Here is a 16189-nt window from a genome sequence, read left to right as displayed (position 1 = left end):
TCTTCTATTTTAGTATGAAATGTTCTATAAATATCTGTTAAAACCATTTGGTTCATAACTTCTGTTAGTTTCTCTATGTCTCTCTTTAGTTTCTGTTTCCATGATCTGTCCATTGATGAGTTTGTGTTGTTGAAGTCTCCCACAATTATTGTGTGAGGTGCAATGTGTGCTTTGAACTTTAGTCAGGTTTGTTGCATTTGGAGTATAGATATTCAAGGTCAAGAATTCATCTTGTTGGGTTTTTCTTTTCATGACCATGAAGTGTCCTTCCATCTCTTTTCTTTTTGATAACTTTTCATAGAAGTTGGATTTTATTCAATATTAGAATGGCTACTCCAGCTTGTTTCTTGGTACCATTTACTTGAAAATTTTTTCCTGCCTTTTACTCTGATATCTGTCTTTGTCATTGAAGTATGTTTCCTATATGCAGCATAATGGTGGGTCCTGTTTACCTAACCAGTATTTTTGTCTGTAACTTTTTATTAAGAAGTTACTTCCATTGATGTTAAGTGATATTAAGGAATAGGGTTCTTAGTTTCCTGTTATTCTTGTTGTTTCAGATGGAATTATGTTTGTGTGGCTATCTTCTTTTGGGTTTGTTGAAAGAAGACTACTTTCTTGCTTTTTCTAGGGGGTAGTTTCCCTTATTCTTTTGGTGTTTTCAATATATTATCTTTTGTAAGGCGGGGTTTTTGGAAAGGTATTGTGTAAATTTGTTTTTTTTTTCATGGAAATCTTGGTTTCTCCATCTACATTAACCGAGAGTTTTGCTGGGTATAGTAGCCTGGGCTGGCATTTGTGTTCTCCTAGGTTCTATATGTCATCTTCCCAAGATCTTCTACCTTCCATTGTCTCTGTTGAGAAGTCTGGTATAATTCTGATAGGTCTGCCTTCACATGTTATTCAACCTTTTTCCCTTAATGCTTTAATATTCTTTCACTGTTTTGTGCATGGGGTGTTGTGACTATTATGTGAATGGAGAAATTACTTTTTTGATCCAATCTATTTGGAGTTCTTAAGTCTTCTTATATGTTCATGGGCATCTCTTTCTTTGAGTTAGGGAAGTTTTCTTCTATAATTTTGTTGAAGATATTTACTGGCCCTTTAAATTGAGAATCTTCAGTCTCTTCTATACTATTATCATTAGCTTCAATCTATTCTTTGTGTCCTGGACTTCCTAAATGTTTTGGATAATGGACTTTTACTTTTTGCATTTTCTTTGACTATTGTATCTATGTTATCTTCTACCCCTGAGATTCTCTCTTCAATCTCTTCTATTCTATTTATGACACTTGCAAGTATGACTCATAATCCCTTCCTTAGGTTTTCTATCTCCAGTGTTGTCTCTTTTTGTGATTTCTTTATTTTTCTATTTCCATTTTTAGATCCTGGATAGTTTTGTTCAATTGCTTCACTTGATTCCTTGTGTTTGCCTGTAACTCTTTAAGGGATTTTTGTGTTTCCCTTTTTAAGGCCTTCTACTTGTTTACCTTTGTTCTCCTGTATTTCCTTATGTGAGTTATTTATGTCCTTCTTAAAGTCCTCTATTAACATCATGTAGTGTGATTTTGAATCCAAATCTTGCTTTTCCAGTTTGTTTGGAAATCCATAACTTGCCGTGGTGGAATAACTGTGTTCTAATGATGCCAATTAATCTTGGATTCTGTTGTTCTTTTCTTGCACTTGCCTCTGGACATTTAGTTATCTCTGATGTTAATTTTTCATTCTGTCTCTGACTGGGACTTGTCCCACCAGTGAGCCTGTAATCCTAAGAGTGGGAGAATTCCTGGGTTATCAGCTCTCACATGGCTACTTTTAGATCTGGAGTTTATGGGACAGCCCTATCTCTGAGGACAGTTAGAGACTGCTGTTCAAGTCTGCTCCATGGCTCCTGTGTTCTGTGTGCTACTGATAGGTCATTCTATGGATAGTTAGTGGAGTGAAAATGGGGGTCACCTGTGGCCTTAGGAGTGAGAGCATTCCTGGGAGACCAGCTCTCTTTGTTTAGGTTTTGGGTTCTGAGGGGTGTGGGAGTGTCTTAGTTCTGAACACAGATGGAGACTGGAAGGATCTCTTCCATGCCTTCTTTACTCACATCTTACTACTGGCAGATTTCTTTACTTTCACATTGTATGAGTTCTGCTGTCATCCCTTTTTCACATCTCTTCAGTTACCCTATGGAACTTTTTAAGCTTCTTGTCCACCATATACGTTCCAAAGTGGAGGTAAAATTTTTTTAGTGGAATTTCTTTTTTCAAAAATTATTTTATTCATTTATATCTCAAATGACATACTACTTCCCAGTCCACCAACATGGTTTCTTTGTCAATGGTTCACATCCAAATTCTTCTACTTTTGTGTGATATAATTAAAATACAGACATGTTCTTAGTAGACACCTTTGATCTCTGTGGCTGGAATATAAGCACACCCTTCTACACACTTTTAATTCCTAACTATGAAGGAAGTTTAGCTTGTAGAAGGAAGTAGTCAAGTGTGAACATGATATTTAATTGAGGGAATGACAGGATAATGAATAAGAAAAACCTATGACACAATGATAGAAGGTAGGATACAACCAGATCTTGTGGATATGGCAGAAGCGAGAGAGGCTATTTAGGAAAACAGTAGAGAAAAGTAAGGTTGGGACTTAAAGAAAACACTTCAGAGACAGGATGTGCAGTAGTCAGTTTTATAAAAATCATTTTACAGAGACAGGTTGCAGGAAAAGACAGAACAAGCTGAAGAATGAGAAGAGCTAGAAGATTACAACAGATTACTAGAGTTAATGTAAAGTCTAACAGAGCAATTGAGTGAGATTCTGAGAGAGTCCAAAATAGAAAAATAAATTTGGAGAGTAATTTGGTTTCAAAACATGGATTTGAAGTATCCAGACAGAGTTCAGAATGAACTAGAAAGGTTAAGATTAATAAGTAGTAAGTCTCAGAGGCTGAAATTGTTCTAGACCTAGATTGGATTTTTAGAGAGGCAAGAAGATTCCAGAATTTGGCTTATGAATAGTTAAAACAGAGATAGAAATGATTTGCAGACAACATGATAGTATACCTCAGTGAAGCCAAAAATTTCACCAGAGAACTACAGCTGATAAATAACTTCAGCAGAATTGCTGGATATAAAATTAACTCAAACAAATAAGTAGATTTCATATACTCAAAAGATAAAAAGGCTGAGAAAAAATTAGGGAAACAATAACCTTCACAATAGTGACAAATAATATAAAATACCTTGATGTGACACTAGCCAAGCAAATGAGAGATCTATGTGACAAGAACATCAAATTCCTGCAGAAAGAAATTGAAGAGGATCTCAGAAGATGGAAAAAAAATTTCCATACTCATGGATTCACTGGATCAACATAATAAAAATGGCAACTTTGCTGAAAGCAATCTATAGATTCAATGCGATCCCCATCAAAATTTCAACTTAATTTTTATAGAATAGGAAAGAGCAATTAGTAAAATTATTTGGAATAACAAAAAAATTCTGGGGAATTCCCCTCCGTGACCTTAAGCAGTATTACAGAACAATAGTGATAAAAAGTGTATGATATTGGTACAGAGATAGGCAGGTTGATCAATGAAATAGAATTGAAGACTCAGAAATGAACCCACACACCTATGGCCACTTGCTCTTTGACAAAGGAGCTAAAACCATCCAGTGGAATAAATGTATCATTTTCAACAAATGGTGCTATTCAACTGGCAGTGAGCATGTAGAATGTACATAAATCCATTCTTATCTCATTGTACAAAGCTCAAATCCAAATCGATCAACGACCTTCCCTTAATACCAGATACCCTGAAACTAATAGAAAAGCTAGTGGGGAAGAGCTTCGAACCAATGGATTTTCTTGATAGAATACCAATAGTTTATTTTCTATGATTAAGAATAGATAAAGGGTAACTCATATAATTGCAAAGCTATTATAAAGCAAAAAATCATGGCATTAGAACCAAATGGCAACCCACAGATTGGGAAAAGATCTTGACAAATCCTGCATTTGATAGAGGGCTTATATCTGATATACACAAAGAACTCAAGAAGTTAGACTCCAGAAAGCCAAATAACCCTATCAAAATGGGATACAGAGATAAACAAAGAATTTTCAACTGAGGAATATTGAATGGCTGAGAAGCACCTAAAGAAATGTTTCACATCCTTAGTCATCAGCTAAATGCAAGTTGAAACATTCCTGAGGTTCCACCTCATACCACCCAGAATGGCTAAGATCAAAAACTCAGGTGATTACAGATGCCGGTGAGGTTGTGGATAAGAGGAACAGTCCTCCGTTGCTGGTGGGATTGCAAACTGGTAAAACCATTCTGGAAAACACTCTGGCAGTTCTTCAGAAAACTGGACATAGTATTACCTGCAGACGCAACTATACCACTTCTGAGCATATACCCAAATGATGCTCCCACATATAAGAAGGACTCATGCTCCAGTGTGTTCATAGCAGCGTTATTCATGATAGCCAGAAGCTGAAAAAAAACGCAGATATCCTTCAACAGAGGGGTGAAGAGATAATGTTTTATATTTACACAACAGGTTACTACTCAGCTATCAAAACAATTCCTTCATTTAATTCTTAGGCAAACAGATGGAACTAGAAAATGTCATCCTGAGTTAGGTTACCCAGGTTCAAAAGAATACACTTGTTATGTACTCACTAATAAGTGAATAATATCTCAAAGTATCAGAATACCAAAGATATTCACAGGGTATATGAAGCTCAAGAAGAAGGAATACTAAAATGTGGCTGCTTCAGTCCTTCTTAAAAGGGGGGACAAAATTATTAAATGAGGTCAAGGGTGAAATGGACTTGGGAATAAGAGAGGGGAAAATGGGAATTAGCAGGGCAGGATCAAATATGAGAGGAGACAGGAATGATATAAAAAGCACCAGGGATTAGGACAGAGGTGTGTAGCAATTGGGGATGGTGAACTGGGAGTAGTTACCAGCAGCCCAATACTAGGAAAGCAAGAGACTCAGGATATAATAGGAATTATATTAGCTGAAATACCCAACAAAAGGGAGGGGAAATCTGTAGAGATCATATCCAGTGGTTAGGCAAGGTCCCTAGCTGGGAAATGGGGCTATCCCCCTTCTCAAAGTTGTTCCCATCTAAAAGAAATAGAGGAGCAAAGAGTAGAGCCGATATTGAAGGAAAGACCATCCAGTGACTTCCTGACTTAGGTTGCCATGTGTAGTTACCAAACCCAGTTACTATTGCTCATGCCAATAAATGCCTGCTGAGAGGAGCCTGATATATCTGTCTCCTGAGAGGTTCTGTCAGAACATGACAAACACAGAGGCAAATGCTTACAGTCAACCACTGACCTAAGAACAGCGAGTTAGGGAAAGGACTGATGGAGCTGAAGGTGTTTACAACCCCTGAGGAAGAACAACAATATCAACTAACCAAATGTCCTAGAGCTCCCTGTGTCATAACCTCCAATCAAAAGTACACATGGAGGGACCCATGGCACCAGCTGCATATGTAGTAGAGGATTGCTTTGTCTGGCATCAGTACGAGGGAAGCCCTTGGTCCTATGAAGGCACAATTTCCCTGGGGAATGTCAATGACATGAGGTGGGAGGGGGATGAGAGGAGCATACTCAATGAAGCAGGAGAAGGGAGGTGGAAGAGAGGCGAGGTAGAATGCGGATAATATTTGAAATGTGATTACATAAAATATCCAATATAAAAAAAGCTTTCAAAATTTGGACAAACAGGAAAAAAGAAAGAAAGAAAGAAATATTCTTGGATCTGTCCAAGCCATGTATTCTCATAGTTTGCCTTGGTCTCTCATTCCATCCTTCTATCAGAATAATTAGCAATTAGTTTTGTAGTTAATTTAAAATTTGTATTTGAGACACAATATGTGACTTTTTCTTTGAGGACCTTGATTACTTTAGTTTATGTTTTGCTCTTGATTGTTTTTTTTCCATTTCCAGGTATTTTACTGTAAATTTCATAAATTTCATTGTAGATGCATTTCCCTGTCTGTATTTATCGCATTTTCACCTCCAGTCATCAACAGATAGACATCTAGGTTAAATTTATCTTTAGATCCAGTGAAGAGAGCATCAGGAATCCTGAATATATTTGTGTCTCTACCATATAGTAAAAAGGCTTTTGAATGCATGTGCAGGACTGGTGTGTCTGATACTTACATAGCATCTGATTTTAGCTTTCTATGGAGTGTTCACTCAAAGTTTCATATTAGCTGCATTAGTTTATACCTAGCACTGGTGGCAAGAACAATGCATAAAGCTTCTCTGTTTCTCACCAGCATTTGTTATCATTTATATCCTTTATAGAGGCCAGAACTAGGTTAAGATGAAATCTCAAAATAAAATTAATTTGGATTTTTTTGGTGACAATGTGTTTTGCATATTTTAAAAATATGTACTAGGTATTTGTAGTTATTCTTTTGAGTCTTTTATGTTAATTCCCTAGATTATTTTTGGAGAATTTTTTAACATTTTCAGACTATAATTTAATCATAAAACTTCTTTCTTCCCTTTTCTTCTTTCAAAATCAGTCTCCCCATCCTTTCTTTCTTCCAAAACTGTAGCCTCTTCAGTTAAATTTTGTTACTTTATTCATATATATTTTTTTCTAATGTAACCTGGTTAATTTATATATATTCTTATTCTGTGGGTTAAGTCTTAATTTATTTTTTGTATTTTTTACTACAAATAGTATTAAAGTCAACTTCTTATCAATATTTTCTTGAACTTTACACTCTAGTCTGTTTGTTATGATTTGATTTTCTTTGGATATCACTATTTGTTACTGGCACACATACAATCCACATCTGATCTCAGATAATAATCTGAACTTTATTTAATATTTATTGAATACATTTGTCCTTCCATGTTTGAATAGTTCTAAATACAAATCTATATCTTAGGCCATAGTAACTGATGTCATCTCTGGAAGGTCTCTTTTTGTGAATATTCAGGATCAGGTAGGATGAATGTGTATACCCTATACACCCTACCTAATTTATGATATAGTTATTACCATATAGGCTTTCTTTTCTCTTACTAGAATTTATTTCTTTAGTATCTTGGCTCTCCAGAGGAACAGATCTTTGAAGACTTTACTACCAGTAATGAATATATTTGCTAGTGAAAGTGCAAACAAGCTTACAAAAATAGCGTAAATTCCTTCTCCTTTAATCCCTCATATAGGTGCCATAGAAGGTGTGACCCAGATTACACACATTACCGCCAAGATGTGAATTAGATGTGAATCTTCACATTCCCAATATTTGAAATATGGGGGTGGAGTGGGGATCCCTCTCCAATGTGTCTGCTTGTGTTTTAATTAATTCTAGATGTGGTCAAGTTGACAACCAAGAATAGTCATGATACATGATTCTTCAGTTATAGGTTAATATTAACCATCTCCATAAGAGGAACATTTTTTTCTTTCTTTTCCTCTTCTAGATACTCATATTTCTCAGTTATGTTTTTAAATCCAGCTTAAAGAGTCTTAGGCAATATTTTATTGCCTCTGAGAGGTACCATTATTAAGATAACTCTTATAAAGGCAAATATTTAGTTGGGAGCGGATTACAGTTTCTGAGGGTCAGTTCATTCTTACTATGGTGGCAAGAATGGCACCGTTTGGGCCAAATTTGCTGAACAAGCCAAGAATTCTTGATCTCAAGGCAGTCAGAAATAGATGCTTTCTAGACTGGTTGGAGCTTGAGTACAGGACTTAAAAGTTTACCCCCTGACAAGGCTACAAAGCATACTCAAACCACCCCTGTAGGTTATAACAACATTTGTTAATCTCTTTGATTGTGATAAGAAATAGAAATACTAAAAAATTCTAAAACACACTAAAGTTCCTTGTATCAAAACAAAACTTACGTTTGCCTGATCTAAGTATTGTCTCAGAGAACACCTGAGAGAAATGTTGCAGGGGACTGGAAATATCTGACAGAAAGTAGTACAGGAGAAATTTACCTAGAACCAACTCCAGAGGAAGGATAAGTTCTTTTATGTTTGGCTGAAGACCTAGAGAAACTCAGGAAACTCTGGAGACTTGAGCCCAGAGCAAAAGATAACATAGGAGCCTCTGAGACAATGTATCCCAGTAAACCACCCTAAAAGACAATTTTAACTATATAGACAGATTTTTCATGACTTATGAATGGGGCATTCCATTTCAGATCTGTTAAGACCAAAGATAGGAGTTAAGAAGATGGAAATGTTACTTGAAAAAGCAATCACAATACTTATTGCAACTACGACATCAGAGAGTAACCCTCCCTACATTCCTTTACAATCTTAATATATTTCCTCTTGAAAAAAGGTTGAAAAAAAGAACCATATAACGACAATAATATATATATATATATATATATGTACACACACACAAGATAAATAGTTATGATAATGCAAAAGCATGAGAGACATGAGGCAGAAGTAGAGAACAGGAACTGCTTAATTGGGTAACAATGATACTTAATCACAAAGGAACAAGTAATCTGAATTCTTGTTAAAATATATGGTTTTAAACATTTTAAAGACTCATTACTAACTATGGAATACACTCATCTTACATGGGACAGATATTAAATACCTGAGGTATATGAAAGAGGTTTATAACCTGAGTGGCATGATTTAGCAGCAGCTAAACTATTCTCATTTATAACTTGGTAGCTAGAAGATGCTGCAGTTATGGAATACTATATTAGGTCTTGAGATGTTAAATTTCAAAAAGTTTGATTTAATTTGCTGATTTAAGACAGTAGATGCAATTTTTATGACTCTCTTATTATACAATGGACTTTAATAGTTTTTAGAGGCTGGGATAAGGTGTAGGACAAGGAAAAAATGTCTATGTCCTTTACAAATATTATGCAAAGTCCTGGAGAGATTTTACTGACTTGTTACATAGAAAAATGTTTATAGATAATGTCACAAATACTACTATTAGATCCCAATGTCAGCTGGGTATCAATTGAAACTTTGGCTTTAAAAAATATAAATGAAGGATATTAAAAGTTGTTAGACCTTTAAAATCTTGATCAGCAACCATGGATGAATGGATTAGGACACGGCTGATATCGACTCTAATAACTGTGGAATTGGAAAAGCAGTAGCCTAGATATTAAATACCCATTCACTGTGAGAGATAAGTTCATTTGATTGTGTAAGGTGTTCCTAGAAAATTTCCGAGAATACCTCACCCTTCTTGGATTCATAGAAGGTTTGGTAAATGTAATCTTTTACTCTTGGAAACTGCCTAAGGGGGTTAGCTTGTACCCATGCAACAAATAATGTAACCCAGATATTTTCTGTCGGCAATTCACAGAGCAACTGGAGAAATCTAAGCTAGTCCTTAAATATATTGTATATTAACATCTTTTGTATATGGCTGGATTGATACAGGTCTAATCTGAATGAGAGAAATTTCCACATAAAAGCATGACTCAGAAAAGGAAGAGGAGAGAGAGAGAGAGAGAGAGAGAGAGAGAGAGAGAGAGAGAGAGAGAGAGAGAGAAACATAGATGATGCAGAAAACTGAAACTTTCCACACTGCATGAGGAAAACTCAGCAATGTAGCTGAAAGGGAACAGGTAATTTATCATAAAAGTAGGTTGAAAATCCTTGGCGCTGAAACTGGCATTTGCTGAAGGACAGATGATCAGGATTGCAGTTTTGAAGGATCATCACATCACTAAATCTTTTTAAGGACTTTTGGACTGTTAAAATCATGGGATTGATTATTATTTCTGTTGTTAGAATTAAACAGTGTACAAGACTTAGTTTAAACTGAAAAGGGAAAGGTTTAAGTGAATTTTAATCCAGTTACATTGCTGTTCTGGAAGGGGATAACATCCAAAGAACTTCTAGGTCTGTGCAACCCAGCTGGAATATAGATGTTTAATCCCTCTGGATAGAATACAGATACACCTTCACAGCACACATTTAATCCCAAACAATGAAGCTAGGAGGAATAAGCCCTGTTAGAAATTGAAATGTCACTGAGGTACATACAAAGTGAGAAAGGTTTGACAGAATGAATCAGAGATAAAATATACCCAATTGTCAAGAAAACAGCATACGAAAGAAAGAAGAAGGCAGTACAGTAAGAGGAGGCAATATTTACTCCTTAAAAAAACTGGGACAGTTTTACAGAGATAGGTTAGAGAGATAATGAGTTAGACACAGGTGAAGAGAGAAACACAGAGAATGAGACGGTCGCAGAAGATTAAAATCAATTGCCAGAGTTAGTTTGAAGTCAAGCAGAATAATTCAGTGAGAAGTTGAGAGAAGCCAGCTAGGCAGCTAGGAGAGCAATTTGAGAAATAAAAATTAGGGGTTGGGGATTTAGCTCAGTGCAAGGCCCTGGGTTCGGTCCCCAGCTCCAAAAAAAAAAAAAAAAGAAAAAAGAAAATAAAATTAGTTAAACCAGCCAGCCAGAGTTCAGAAAGAGCTAGAAAGGATGAACTTATGAAGCACTAAGCCTCCAAGAAAATAAAAGATACTTTTACAATGTGTTTAAACAATGTTATGAATTTTCGTAGTCTTAATTAAAGGATGAATTGCTGTTCAGAGTCTGGCGTAAAATGTCGTTGTAGAGGTATTTTATAACCAAATTACATGAGGATAAGTAAATTAAACCAACTTAGTACGAGATTCTTGTTTAGGAATAGAATGTGTTAACATATGGTAAAAGGAAATTAAATAAAGGTAATATTTAAGAAGGTATAAATAGAAGATATGAAAATATTTTCTGTATATTGGAATATCACATGAATAGGTAAATTTGACTAATAAAAGCAAGTAAAAATGGCAAAATGGAAACAAAAGTAATTTTAAAGATAATAAGATGAAATATATACAAATATGTGAGTAATGACTTGTATGGAAATGTGTGAGAATATTAGGGCAAAATATTTCCCACATCACTAGTAAATATTTTTATGTGTGCAACCTTGAAACAGAGTCTTACTATGTAGTCCTGACAGATGTAGAACTCTGGAGGAATACAAAGTTGTCTTAAAACTCATGTCAATCCTCCTGTCTCAGCCTAGTAAGTGATGGATGATTAAAGACATATGTCACTATGAGAGATTTCTATTCCCAGACCTCATCATAAGTACGTAAGTATTTGGTAGAGCAACTGAATCATAGGAAGAAATTTTTTATAAAAATTCACAGGTTCCATTGTCCATATAATTCATGCTTCTTCAGGTAAGTGTTAAAGTAATTCCGCATACCAAGGCAAGGACAACACATTACATCCTGTAGAATTTTCCTCTTTATTCATTACACTAATTCTAGTGAGTGCCTATTAACACAAAGTACTTTGCATGTCTTTTAAATTTCCAGTGTGCATGATTAAACATTGAGAAGTATTTGGAAGCTTTCATAATAACAATGATTTAAATATAGACTAGAATAATATTAATAGACTTAGGTTTACTCTTTTAGCACAGTGATACATTTAAATGAAAAGAAGTCCAGGATTTATTTAATGTTATTATGTAATGTCATTATATTATACCATAGTTCTTATAAGTAAATAAAAGTAAGTCTTAATATGTGACCATTGAGTAGTCTTCACTGGACCTTCACATTCATAAGTATACCTTCAATATCTTGCAAAAAGTGCCTCTGAGACTATTGCCCATGGGTTTCCTTTCCATTCAGCTTAAAGTACGGCAGGTAGTGAGTCTTCAAGCTACATTGGGTTAAAGCGTCATGGGAAAGATAGGTTCTTTCAGCATCTACTATTTTGTTTCTTTTGTAGGTCAAAGAAAAGATGAACCACTTTAAAGGAAGCTTGACATCCCAGAAATATTTGGGTCCTGACAGAAGTAAGTGTTATGAATAGAGCACACACACACACACACACACACACACACACACACACACACACACACACACACACACACATTCAGAAAAAGAGCTACAAATTTAATGAATTCTTCAAGGTAATGATTTTATTCTACACGAGGTATGGTATTGATAAATTCAACTTACAAATTTAATTCATGACATAAATTCAATCACAGTTATGTTAAGTAGTGAGATATTTTTGAAAATTATATGGCAATTATAGGGAAAATTATCTCATTAGCCAAGGTATTAAGTCTGTTTTATTTAAGCATGATCTTCAGAAATATGCAAACACTGTTTAGGTACTAATACCTTGCTTGTTTGTGCAACCCTGTCCTATTGCATGTTTATTTAGAAAACATGCAAAAACGTAGTGGCATTAGGGATCCCCATGTCATGATGGAGATACAATAAGAAAAATGAAAACTATTTAATACTATGTTTAGAGCACTATTACTGCAAAACATAAAGCATGTAAACCTTTCTATTCCTGTAATTGTACAAGACATTGAGATTAAGTGTGTTGATTTACAAATTTCGCCAAGAAGATGAGCTTATCTAAAGTAGCAGAAACATCATAGAGAGTATTTTCTGTTGGATAATCCAAACCAAGTATTTGCATGGCCTTAGCCTCTAATTTAATTCTCAAGGGAATATATTTCAATGCTTTTCTTTCTATTTTTTTCCTTTCAAGTTTCAGTTAACAAAGAATTGAAAGTAATTTATATTAGATAACTTTCTATTAAAAATTAATAGACTTATAGAAAATATTACTTAAATCAAGGTATGTTACTAAATAAGCAAAAATATGTTGTCTCTAAATATGATTATAAATGTTTCTGTATCTGTCGTCTTCCTTCCATCATTCTTTTCCATCCCATTTCTCTTCCTTTCTTCTATGCTTCAATAAAAATCCATTTAAAATCAAAAGAAAAAAAGGGTCTTTGAGATAGAGTAGAAATCGCAGATGATTCCACATACTGAATTGTGTTTATTTGACTAAGAGAGATTCTATAAAATAACCTTGAAGCTTCTCTGTCCACATAGATTTGCATTTGCTTAGAACATCTGATTAACACAAGTAAGATAGAACTGGATTTTTACATTAAAAATTTCATGCTTACATCAATATATATACAATACTTTGAATTATTAAGGTATCTGCTTTCTGTGATTTTGATTCTTTCTCTCTCATGAACTTTTTTTGGCTCTTCAATCTACAGATTTTTCCATATATTATGAATCTAGAACAATTTTTTATCAAGTCCATATTTTATTTTGTTTACTCAGTAGTTATTGTGGCTACTCTTATTAATAGAAAGAGAAAATCACAGCTCTGAGTGCTATAGCCCCTTGGAAAATTTCTGCCCCCACTGTCTCAACTTAAAAACCCTTTTAATTTTATAGTCTATTACAAGTAAAGTATGATTTTGTTGAGATGGACTCTGAAATATTCTTAAAACATGATACAGTTAACTTATCCCCTAGATATTCCAAGATGTCAGCATCACCATGGCTACTAAATTCTCATTATGAGAGTAAATAAAAAGGACAATTCAGGAGGAATGTTTGGCAATGGAATGACTATAACATGTTAGCAATCATTTGTAAACTGTACCATTAATTTCTTAGAGAAATATAAAAATTAAACTTTCTATTTAAATGCCAGAGTTACCTCAAATTCTTTGTTCTGAGACTATTTGTGTCTGGAGGTTTTTTGGAATTATTTAAAGAGAAACATTGAAAGTACTGAGAGCTTATACACACTGTTTCACTGATGTGATTAAGATATATATATATATATATATATATTATATATATTAAGATTGATATATATGATAATATATATTGTCATATATAATCAAGAATTATCAAATTTTAAATATTTAATGTAGAAAAATGTAATATAATACAATCACTGCTTTTTAATAAAAGAGCAAAATGAATGGAATTATCCCATTATCCCTTGTATTGAAAAATATGACAGAGAAATTAATAAAGTGTAATTAAGCAAAATATGCAGGGCATATATTGTGTTTCTATAATTCAGCTATGCTTGCCATTTCTGTGTTGTTTATATGTAAAAATGTATATGAGTTCAGAACCCATTTGGCTGTATGAGAGTTTAATAGTATAAAATATTTATAAAATTTCTAGGCATACAATACCACTATTAATAATATTTAGTTAAGAATTAGGAGTATGTTTACACATTCCTAAAGGGCATAATAAATGCATATAAATAAATCAAAAAGTAATGTTATTCAATATGTAATCTTTATAAAAGTAAAAAAAAATCTGTCAAAGTTACATCTTTCTGTGGTTCAATTTCAGATGAACTAAATTTCAGCTGTACATGGGGATTCACCTAGAATTCATGGAAAATCATAAAAATGTCACAGAGTTCATTTTTATGGGTCTTTGGGAGAACAGACAAATAGAGCTGCTGTTCTTTCTTTTGTTCCTGCTTTGCTACCTGGCTGTCTTAATGGGGAACTCTGTTATCCTAGTCACCATAAGCTGCAGCCATTTAATCGAACAACCAATGTACTACTTTCTCTGCCACCTTTCCCTCATGGACCTCTGCTACACCTCCACTTTGATTCCCAGGCTCATCAGGGACTTGGCCGCAACTAGAAAAAACATTTCCTATAATGAGTGCATGACCCAGCTCTTCACTGCCCACTTGCTCGCAGGTGTGGAAATCTTTATCCTGGTATCCATGGCCTTGGACCGCTATGTTGCCATTGTCAAGCCCCTGCACTACATGGTTATCATGCGCAGGAAGAGATGTGATATGTTGATTGTCACAGCCTGGGTGCTGGGGTTCTGGCACTCCATTGCTTTACTACTCATGGTGCTCAGCCTTCCATTCTGTGGTCCCAACCACATCAACCACTATTTCTGTGATGTCAAACCTCTTTTGAAGCTGGTCTGTAAAGATATTCATGTTGTTAATATTTTATCAATTGTTAACTCTGGGGTGGTGGTTGTTGCCATTTTTATTGTACTACTTGCTTCTTACATACTCATATTGTATTCTCTGAGGACAAGATCATCTGCAGGGCAACGCAAAGCACTCTCTACCTGCAGTTCACACATAATGGTCGTAGTTTTATTTTTTGGGCCTTGTATTTATATTTATATTTTACCTGCAGGAAATGAGAACAAGGATAAGGAGATTTCTGTGTTTTACACTGTGATTGCCCCCATGTTGAATCCCCTCATCTACACACTGAGAAACAGTGAGATGAAAAGTGCCATGCACAAGGTTTGGTTTCAGCTGACAAACTCACATTTTAAATAAATGAAACTCAGGATTCTGTTCTGTTATTCCTAGGTCAGCTACTATTCAACCGGTCACAGAAAGTGCAAACTATTTGGGGGAAAGTCACAAGCCAAAAGAACAACCTAATGCCCGACTAATCTTCATAACACAAGTTCATCCAGAGGTGATCAGGGAAATGTAAAGGGTGTGAATTGCCTTGATTAAGTAGAGGACATGGTTAGGATGGGGAAAGCCTAGGTGTCTTTCCCAACAACTCCAACACACACACACACACACACACACACACACACTTACACATGCACACAGGCACATGCCCACATACACACTCATAAACTTGCAACTCAAAATGAAGTAAATCTCTAAAAATTTCAGTGTTCTCTATGAAAATAAATTACAAGAAACCTTCTTATTAGTAGTAATATAATTCAATTTTTTACTTGTTGGTTTTAACATTTAGTATTTTTAAATAATTCCTTTTGAAATATATTCATTAGCATGACTCTGGATTATATAAGTGTATTTTCAAACATCTATGTAATACAGTCTGAACACATTAAGCTCCCATATTTCATTCCCTTCCCCTTCTCACCCCTTGCAAAGCAGATTCAGTTCTAATTGTGTACCCTCTGAACTCACTATCCTTGAACAAGTATGGTGTTATGATTTTTGGCTTTTGAATTTTGGAAATTGAGGGGGACATGTATCTTTCATAAATATTCCTGTCTTGCTTTCGTAGTCTGCAATAGTCATATGAGTACATTTTTTGTATACATGAAGTGATATGATATTTCACAGCTGAAAGATCACTCAGATAATGCACCCATGCCTTAAGACAGCATGTTTCATGAGACATTTTCATGATTTATACTTTGCTCTCTCATCTCCTGCCTTTCTTCTAGTCATACACTTTATGTGGATATTTATAAAAGTCACTCCCACTTCCAATTCATTTTTCCTTAATCTGCCCTGCATAGGTTGCTCTTGTTACTATGGTTTAGAGACCATAC

General features: G+C 34.7%; 1 protein-coding gene across 1 annotated transcript; it reads left to right on the top strand.

The window, feature by feature from the left end:
• The first annotated feature begins 14270 nt into the window (after positions 1-14270).
• Or4a66c (olfactory receptor family 4 subfamily A member 66C) lies at positions 14271-15200 on the top strand. The gene has a single exon (NM_001000638.1). The coding sequence runs from the start codon at positions 14271-14273 to the stop codon at positions 15198-15200; it is 930 nt and encodes a 309-aa protein (NP_001000638.1).
• Positions 15201-16189: the final 989 nt, after the last annotated feature.

Source organism: Rattus norvegicus, chromosome 3 (genome assembly GCF_036323735.1).
Source record: "Rattus norvegicus strain BN/NHsdMcwi chromosome 3, GRCr8, whole genome shotgun sequence".
Classification (NCBI taxonomy): domain Eukaryota; kingdom Metazoa; phylum Chordata; class Mammalia; order Rodentia; family Muridae; genus Rattus; species Rattus norvegicus.
Note: the sequence above shows the minus strand (reverse complement) of the source record. Positions and strands in the feature narration are given on the sequence as shown.

Bases quoted from the DNA above. Each gene is read 5' to 3' on its own strand.
- Or4a66c (NM_001000638.1), top strand. From the start codon at position 14,271: ATGGAAAATCATAAAAATGTCACAGAGTTCATTTTTATGGGTCTTTGG.